The following is a 9208-nucleotide window of genomic DNA, read 5'->3' as shown; positions in this document are numbered from 1 at the left end:
ATATATATATATATATATACACTACCGGAAATTAAAAATATATATGTATTTAAATTTTACATTTTTGAAAGAAGTCTCTTATGCTCAGTAAGGCTGAATTTATTTGATCATGAATACAGTAAAAAGAGTAACATTGTGAAATTTTAATACAATTTTTAATTACAAATAACTTTTTTCTATTTTAATATATTTAATATTTCTATAATAATTCTAGTTGGTAATTTAGTAATGTTAATATTTTAATATTTTTTTAAATGTTTTATTCCTGTGACGAGCAAGAACACATTAAATTGTGTTAAAAAGTGACAGTAAAGACATTTTTAATGTTACAAAAGATTTGCATTTCAAATAAATGCAGTTCTTTTGAACTTTTTTTATCCATCAATAAATCCTAGAAATGTTTTACGATTTCCACAAAAATATTAAGCAGCAAAACATAGTTTGTTAATGGTAAGAACGAAGAAGAAGAAGAGTCCTAATAATAGATTACAATAATTATGCACTAAATCAACGTAGTAGAATGATTTCTGAAAGATCGTGTGGCACTGAAGACTGGAGTAATGGCTACTCTGCCCTCACAGGAATAAATTACATTTTAAATTCAAATAGATAACAACAAGTAATTTAATTATTTTAAATCATATTAACATTTTACAATTTGACTGTATTTCTAATCAAGTAAATGCAGCCTTGGTGAACATAAGAGACTTCTTTATAAAAATAAAAAAGATTATATTGTGTATTGCATTGTATTTTGCATACTCCTGCATTATTCTTCACCCTTTTTTAATACAATTAATAATTTGGGACACAACTACAGTAGTATTAAATTATTTGTGTTTTTAAAACTGAACTTAAGTGTCTAAAAAAGCATCTAAAACAGCACCCTATACAATACTTGTTTATAGTCAAGATTCTTTAATATCTATAACACGATGAAAGTGTAAATATGTACAAAATGTACTCTGTCTCAGAGCGTGTCAGGAGAGGTCGCTGGAGTCCAACCACTGGGTCAGAGGCAATGACTATATCTCCTTTACCTGAAGACTGGAGTCCAGTTATGGGCCCAGAGGAGGTCATTGTGACAGATATCACCATCAACTCACTGACTGTGACTTTTAGAGAGGCCTTGGTAGCAAGAGGGTTCTTCAGGAGCTGGGAGATGGAGATCTGACATTACAGAGACCGAGGACGGTCAGAGCGAGGACGAAAGAGAATTGGTACATCCTTTTTTGCATTGTTGATTATGTGCTTGCACAACTTCCGCCAGTGTTTCAGACTACGTTTATTTGCAGTTCTGAGTTAAAACCTTTCAAAATGTTGTTTCAGTGATTACATTCAAAGTAACAGTAACAGGTCATGCCATTTAATGGCAATAACTGATAGTATGATGAGATTTTGAACTTGTATTGGCCATGAAAAAAATCAATCCAGTTCTCTGATACTGGTTTTGATGGTGTTTTGCAGTGAAGTTTACAGATTCAACTAACTGGGATAAACCTTATTTGGTCTGGTCATGTATTTGCATGAAATACATAATGCTAGTTCAGAGTAGCACAATGAAGTATTCCTAAAAGCCAAGCTGTCACATATATGTCTATACATATTCACATTACATGTATGTATATATATATATATATATATATATATATATATACTTGATATACTTGGTGAACATGTTCTAATCTTGACCTTCAATTTAAATTGCACACCTCACGCAGTAAATTAGAATTAGTGGCCTCTTGATACTCAAAATATGTGAAATACAACTTTGGAAAATAGCATTTCAATACTCAGTGTGCCGTCCTTGACAGTTCATAAACAAAATATTATAGTGTGAAACAAAAAATTCTGGACTCCTTGCACAATTATGTTCTAACTTTTGAGCATAATTATGTGTATGAAATAAAGTTGCATTTTATTTTATTTTATTTTCCAACACTGTCGCTTGCTAGTATCTCATCTATTTGCAGTGTTTGTGCAATTTATTTGTCCTGCCAAGTATGATTTGCACAGTAGTCTTATGTTGTAGATTTCCCTTGACTGCCGTTTATTTCCAGTGTTATTTTAGTCCAAGATGAAAACTGCAACCTGAAGACAAAAAAAAATCTATATTGAGGTGAATGTATATTTAGCCTCTAGGAACATCCATCTCTCAACTGTTTAATATCTGACTTCATGTGACCTGTATGTATTTGATAGACTATGTCTGTGCCAAATGTCTATGGTTGCTTTTGCTATTTAGAGTATTTGCACTTTAAAATGGAAAACTTGGTATTATGATGTCATTAATAAAACCTCGGTGTAACTCTATCATTATCCATTACTTTTTATATTTAATCAGCATTACGTAGCACTGTGTGGATTAATTTAGTCTCAAACCACCTTGGGTTGACATTGTTCCAGCTCCACATCTACAATGTAGGAAGTACACCACACCAGAAGCCAATTATTTTTGAATGGTACAAACATATTTTAATGTACAATTAAATAATTGGCAAAAAAAATCTGACCACCATAACTTTAAAAAAAAAAAAGAACAGACAACCAACCAAACAGTAAAACTATTTTTCTGGGTTTAGTCCGTTTTAGAAAAACAAGAAAGAAAAAGAAATGTACAGATCAAAGCAAATTGCCATGTGTTGTACAGTGAATCATAATCTATATACCTCATTATGCACTCATAAGACATTTCCTTAAAATCCCATATTTCTCATTATTCCCAAAGTGGGACGTATATGTTATGACAGCAGTGTCATGTTGCATCAATACATCTTTGAAAAAGTGTAATTCAATATCAACTCTTGAATTAGCTTCAAGTTTTTTATTCTCAAAAATAAAATTATATCTATATATAGATATAACAAATATTGTTCTTTTTATAAAATAAGTCTAAAGCCATATTGCCTGTTTTGTATTCATCCAGCACCCCTTTAACCAAGGAAAACAATTCATTATAGGTTATTGTCATATCATCAAAAACACCATCTGCTTTTTAAAACTCTCTCTTCCCCACTATATTTGTGCACAGGATGGAGATAATGACAGTCAGTGTTGGTTTATTACACACTAATGAAATCCTTGTAATGAAGTACACATACAAAGGCGCATTGGTTCTCAGGTTATGTCTAAGCTGCCCATAGTTCATCAACTCAAAGGATCTTAAATCAAGAGGAAACATCTGTCCATTTATCTCCATTCACATATATATATATATATATTTTTTTTTTACAAAGACAACTCATTTTCAGTCATTTATTTTCAGTTTTTGTTTATACATTAAGGAGATCACTTAAATCCCAAAGTTCAGAACACTAAAGATGCGTGTGAAGATTCAGAACGATTCCTTGCGGGTGAGATGGGAGAGGAAAGAGGACTTGGAATCAGAGATGTAGTTCCAGGTGATTATTGGCAAAATCCAAAATCCAAAATCCTGCATCAACATTTAGTCTTAGTAGAGTTCCCTGCACTGTCCTAAACACACCTGCAGTGTCACCAGGTTCCGGTACTGAGAAGAAGGGCATAGTGAAAACACATTCATGGGACAGGGGTGAGGGTGGGAAAACTGCGACATGCATAGGACAAATATTTCCCATGCAACAAGCCATCAGAAAACACATACTCATTTCCCAAACACTATCAAAACTTAATTTAAGCCCCATCCACCCCTCAAAAAAAAGTAGAGAAATAAAATTTAAAAAAGGGAAAAAAAAAAAAAGTAGAATAAGAAAATAAATTCATCCTTTTATAGTCAGGTTCAATCAATAACAAAAATATACTCTTCAAAAATTGTAGGTTCAAATAGCATATGCCATACACTGTCCAAAACAAAAGAACAAGAAAATATCTATTAGCCAACCAAAAGAGCAGAGTAATAAATAACAGTTATTACCAATGCCATCATTTTCATAATCATTACACTGGTGAGAATAAATCTAATGCGCTCCAAAACTGATGACATTCTTGACTGTTTCAAAGAAAAAGAAAACAAAATAGTCCATTTTGTTTACGCATTTTGCTTTTTAATTTCATGCCACTTTTAAAATTTTAAAAAATATCTATAAAAAAGGCAGACTTCTTAACCCCAAAAATATTTCTGGTCATATACCAAGAGGAAATATTTCCCATCCCTTAACCCAAAACCCTTTGAACACAATTGGCAAAAAATATATTTATATATATTTATATATTAACAGCAATAACTTACCATTCATTTAACTTAATTTGTTGACTTGCACATGTAGTATCTCCCATAGGAAGTTCAGTTCTATTCAATTACATAAGAAAAATATTAAATAATAATAATAATAATAGTAATAATAATACTATCGATGACAGCCTTTGTAAAACCTAGAATTGCTACCAAACCCTGGCAATCATGACAGTTCTTTGAGCACTGCAACATTACATCAAATCTAATGAGTGATTCATATTCGACCCCATATCTTGGTTATTTGTCAGCATGTCATTTGTCCCTTGCCCATGCAAGGCTCCCATCCCACCTAGCTGTGAAAGCATGGTACTCTGGTCTCCTCCAAATGAGCCCTGGTCCATCGCATTAGCCTGTTGCTGCTGTTGGGACGCCTGCGGTTGTTGCTGTGGAGGTGGGTGTGCAACCATGCCACCGTGATGCTGAGGAAGATGACCTGGGTGAGGGGAACCCATCTGGGTCTGCGGCGAGATGCGATGGGGTGAAGGCTGGGGCTGCAAGCGAGGAGATGGACTAGAGTTTGGCGGCTGGGACTGGGGCCGAGGCGACGGCTGGGGTGAGCGGACTTGGTTGCTTAGAGAATTGGGCAACTGCTGGCCCTGCAAATGGGGAGACTGGGAGATCTGTTGCTGGGGCTGTTGAGGGCTCATGGGATTGTGTTGAGAAGGAGATCCTCCTCCTAAGTGTGACTGTTGTTGCTGGAGGAGCCGTTGCTGCAAAGCTTGCTGAAGCATGACTTGAGATTGGGAACCAATTGGAGCCGACTGCATCTGTTGCTGCTGGAGGGGACCACCACCTCCAGGACCTCCATCAGCACCCTGGAGTCCTGCCAGAGCACCCTGCTGCTGCTGCTGCTGCTGTTGTTGTTGTTGCTGCTGCTGCATCTGAAGTTGCTGGTGTTGCAACCTTTGTTGCAGAGCTGCTGCAACCTGCTGATGGGACATAGACCCACAGTAGTTTTGCTGGGTACCTCCCTGTTGCTGCTGGAGACCACCAGGCTGAGGTTGGCCAGGCTGCTGTGGGGGCAGTCCAGATTGCCCAAGATAACCCTGCTGCTGGGGTGGTTGAGAATGCTGGAACTGAGCATGGTTTTCCATATGTTGCTGCTGCTGCTGTTGCTGCTGCTGCTGCAGCAAATGCCGCCTCATCATTTCTCTGAACTGGGGGGAGATGTCTGAGGTTGGCCAGGCTGCTGTGGGGGCAGTCCAGATTGCCCAAGATAACCCTGCTGCTGGGGTGGTTGAGAATGCTGGAACTGAGCATGGTTTTCCATATGTTGCTGCTGCTGCTGTTGCTGCTGCAGCAAATGCCGCCTCATCATTTCTCTGAACTGGGGGGAGATGGTAGACATGTTGGCACCCTGATTGGGCATAACACCTTGCTGCTGCTGTTGTTGCTGCTGCAACGCTGCTATTTGCTGTTGTTGCTGCAAATTTCCACCCATCATTGACCGCTGTTGAAGTTGCTGCTGCTGTTGTTGCTGAAGCTGATTCATTGGCATGGTAGTTCCTTGTGCCATATGCATACCTCCTTGATTTGTCCCAGGATTTACATTCATTTGCTGGCCATCAATGATTCCTGGACCTCCACCAGGTCCTCCTGGTACACCCGCACCTCCTGCTCCAGGCCCGCCTCGACCAAGGTACCTAGGAACCCGTTGCCTGATAAAGGTTGCCATGAGCTGAGGGTTCGAACGTAGTATATTCAGGACTTGCTGTTGTTGATGGGGAGAGCTAGGTAACCTTAAGGTTCTTAGGAGGTCCTGTATTGCAGCCTGAGGGTGACTTCCAGGGCCAGTACCTGCAGGTGCAGCCCCTCCTTGGCCCATCATACCCATTACACCAGAAAGCCCTTGCTGCTGCTGCGGACCAACTGTCTGCTGCTGCTGCTGTTGTTGAGGTGCAACCATTCCTTGCAGACCCATTTGGTTCATAACCCTAGGTCTCTGCTGAGGAGGCATACCGGGACCACTCCACTGCTGCTGTGGCGGCACCTGAAGTTGGAGTGCTCCTTGCTGGCCCTGCTGTAACTGGACTTGAGGGAGCTGAGCCTGAGGTCCTGTCTGCTGCATGCCTGCTGTAATCATTCCCTGCTGCTGATCCATGTGAGTTCGAGCAACTGCTGCTTGTGTCTGGGGTGGCATTCCCTGAGGCCCACCCATTGCAGCTCCAGGAAGGTTCATGCCCATCTGGCTTTGAGTTTGGGGACCCTGATGAAGGCCATGTGGAGGCATCATTCCAGGAGCCTGGTTTCTTTGCAGTATCTTTTGCTGAGCCATTTGCCGTTGAGTCTCTGCGACTCGTTGAATCTTCATGGCAATTTCTACAGCGGCAGGTGGGGGGCCAGGTGGCTGATGTTGCGGCATCACAGGCTGCCCTAGGTTCGACTGTTGCTGTTGAGGGAAGCCTCCTGGCACCATGCCTGGCTTTCCCATTGATTGAGGAAGTGGAGAGGAGCCTGGAGGTCTTTGCACATATGGAGGAAGGTTGTTGGCATGCTGAAGATGCTGAACTGATGTTGGCTGTTGGTGCTGCTGTGGGATCAGGGGCTGCTGCGGGGAGTTGATCATCCCACCACTTCTAGTCATTTGCTGGTATTGATGGGCCATCCCTGCCAACTGCTGTTGCTGTTGTGATGGAACACCTCCAATGCCAGGTTGAGTCACTGGAGGCTGACATTGCTGAGTGGGCGTCTGTGGGGTAGGGGGTTGAGTGCTTGGTGTTGGTGTGCTCGGACCAGAAGTACTATTGTTCCCAGGAGATGGCAGCCCACCATTGCCTCCTGGAAGCTGCTGGCCTGTCCTTTGCATGCTGGCCATTCTTCTACGCACCATCTGGGCCTGCTGGAGCCTGTGCTGGAGCTGTTGTTGCCGCAGTTTCTGCTTGATGTTGAGGCAGAATGGCACAGGGCACTTATTCTCTTGGCAGTGTTTTGCATGGTAACAACAGAGTGCGATGAGCTGCTTGCAGATAGGACAACCGCCATTGGTTTTACGCTTGCAGCCTTTGGTATGTTGAATTACACGTTTCATTTTCTGGCAAGATGGAAGCGAACAGTTGGCATTGCGGCACTGGCAGGCATGCACCAGAGACTGGATGCACCGCTGAATACTGAGACGCCGTGAGTCTCCAGGATTCTGCATTGAGGAAGGAGCCTGGTTGCTGCTTTCGTCATCCAACCCCAAGCCCAGTTTTTCCATCTTGTGCTTGTGACCTTTTGTATTGTAGCAAGTGATGCAGAGATCATAGTCCTGTGAAGGAGAAGTTAGAATAATCATTACATAGTGTACTGGATGAAAGGACATTAATTACCAGCATTAAGTACGACTATAACTAGGGTGAGCAGACATCCTGTTTTTCCTGGTACAAATTTTTAATAATTGAGGACACAGCAAAAAGAGACTTAATTTGGGTCTGTCTTGAGAAAAAACGCATATCAGCTTTACACATAAAATTAATAAAAATAAGGATCATCAATATGTGATCTTGTGCCATCTTCCCACCCCTCCCATTCTATAGTCCTCACCTCACAAACAGTGCAATGGAAGCGAGTTTCAACATGGTGCTTGCACTCATTGCAGGTATAGACAAAGCGGTCCTGGCTCTGGTTATGCAGTTCCACCAACATGCACATGGTGCTCCATTTGGAGCGTCGCAATGAAGAAAACTCCAGGTGCTTATCCCGTGAAAGTGTTAAGAAGGCATCACGACCATCCATCAAATCACACGCCATCAAAGGATCCAGGTCAACAATGGGCAGGAGAGAATTGGAATTGGGTGCCGCAATCAGTCGGATAACAAAGAACACCTAGCAAGGATGAACAATTTTGAAATTAAAAAAAATCATTATGCCAGGGCATATATTAAAGCAGGGCTGTACAGTGCGACATATATGTCGCACGTGCTATGAAAAAACTGGTCTGTGCGATGAATAAATTGACCACTGTAGCACGAACACAAAAGAAGATATTTTGAAGAATGTGAGTAACCAAACAGTAGCTGGTCCACACTGACTTTTACAGTAGGAAAAAAATACCAGCAACTGCTTGGTTACCCACATTCTTCAAAAATAACTTTTATGTTCAACAGACGAAATAACTAATTCAGGTTTAAAACAACTTAAGTAAATGCTGGTATAAAAATGAAACACTATTATAGAATTGAAAGACAGATGACAGAATTTTCATTTTTGGTGAACTATTCTTTTAATGTTAATAAAACAACAAAACACAGAAAAAAAAAAAGTATAATTGATGTATGTAGTGTATATAGTGTTTTATTTTAATATGTGTTCATTCAATTTCTTGAATGTTACTGCTAAATACTGTACCTGAAAAATAAAGCACCGTTTGTTTTATTTGTATATTATGTGTATTTGTAATGTATATCTTTGTTCTTATTTTCTAATAACAAAGATAAAATGATGACAAAAGATTTTTATCTTTGCTCACGTTGGCTTAAATGTCTGCCATTCTTTTTTATTTTATATTTTGTTAATGTGTAAGAGGTGTTATGTTTCTGCACTCTTCCATTTTTATCAAATTAAGAAAACTTTGTCTAAAAACAATTTTTTGTATTTTTTGTGCTCTGTATGGAACATCAGTGCCTGTTTAAGTGATGAACTCCATTACTTGTGTTTGTTTTCAGACATGATAACAGACGTTTTATACTTGTGCTACAACTTTTTGGCCTGTGCTACAAAACTTTCAACCTCTGTAGCACCAGTGCTATGTGAAAAAAAAGTTAACGTACAGTCCTGTATTAAAGGGATAGTTCACCCAAAAATGAAAATTTTATGTTTACCTGCTTACCCCCAGGGCATCCAAGATGTAGGTGACTTTGTTTCTTCAGTAGAACACAAACGAAGATTTTTAACGCAAACCGTTGCAGTCTGTCAGTCATATAATGGAAGTGAATGGGAATCACGGCTTTGAGAGTCAAAAAAATAACATAAACAAAACCAAATTAAACCCTGCGGCTCGTGACGATACACTGATGT

At 39.8% G+C, this 9208-nt stretch overlaps 2 protein-coding genes across 2 annotated transcripts in view; one reads left to right on the top strand and one right to left on the bottom strand.

The window, feature by feature from the left end:
* LOC107734182 (chromobox protein homolog 7-like) overlaps window positions 1-2507 on the top strand; it is a 5085-nt gene extending 2578 nt beyond the window's left edge. The window contains exon 6 of the mRNA XM_016546057.1: window positions 975-2507. Within this exon, the coding sequence (XP_016401543.1) occupies window positions 975-1174 (200 nt within the window). The 3' untranslated portion in view covers window positions 1175-2507. The remainder of the gene's footprint in view (window positions 1-974) is intronic.
* Window positions 2508-3731: 1224 nt separating this feature from the next.
* Window positions 3732-9208, bottom strand: part of LOC107734181 (histone acetyltransferase p300-like) — a 32486-nt gene continuing 27009 nt past the window's right edge. Inside the window, 3 exon segments of the mRNA XM_016546056.1 lie at window positions 3732-5341; window positions 5674-7460; window positions 7736-8017. Coding sequence (XP_016401542.1) covers window positions 4405-5341; window positions 5674-7460; window positions 7736-8017 — 3006 coding nt within the window. The 3' untranslated portion in view covers window positions 3732-4404.

Source organism: Sinocyclocheilus rhinocerous, unplaced genomic scaffold (assembly GCF_001515625.1).
Source record: "Sinocyclocheilus rhinocerous isolate Xijiao unplaced genomic scaffold, SAMN03320098_v1.1 scaffold820, whole genome shotgun sequence".
Lineage (NCBI taxonomy): Eukaryota > Metazoa > Chordata > Actinopteri > Cypriniformes > Cyprinidae > Sinocyclocheilus > Sinocyclocheilus rhinocerous.
This window is presented reverse-complemented; position numbering and strand designations above follow the sequence as displayed.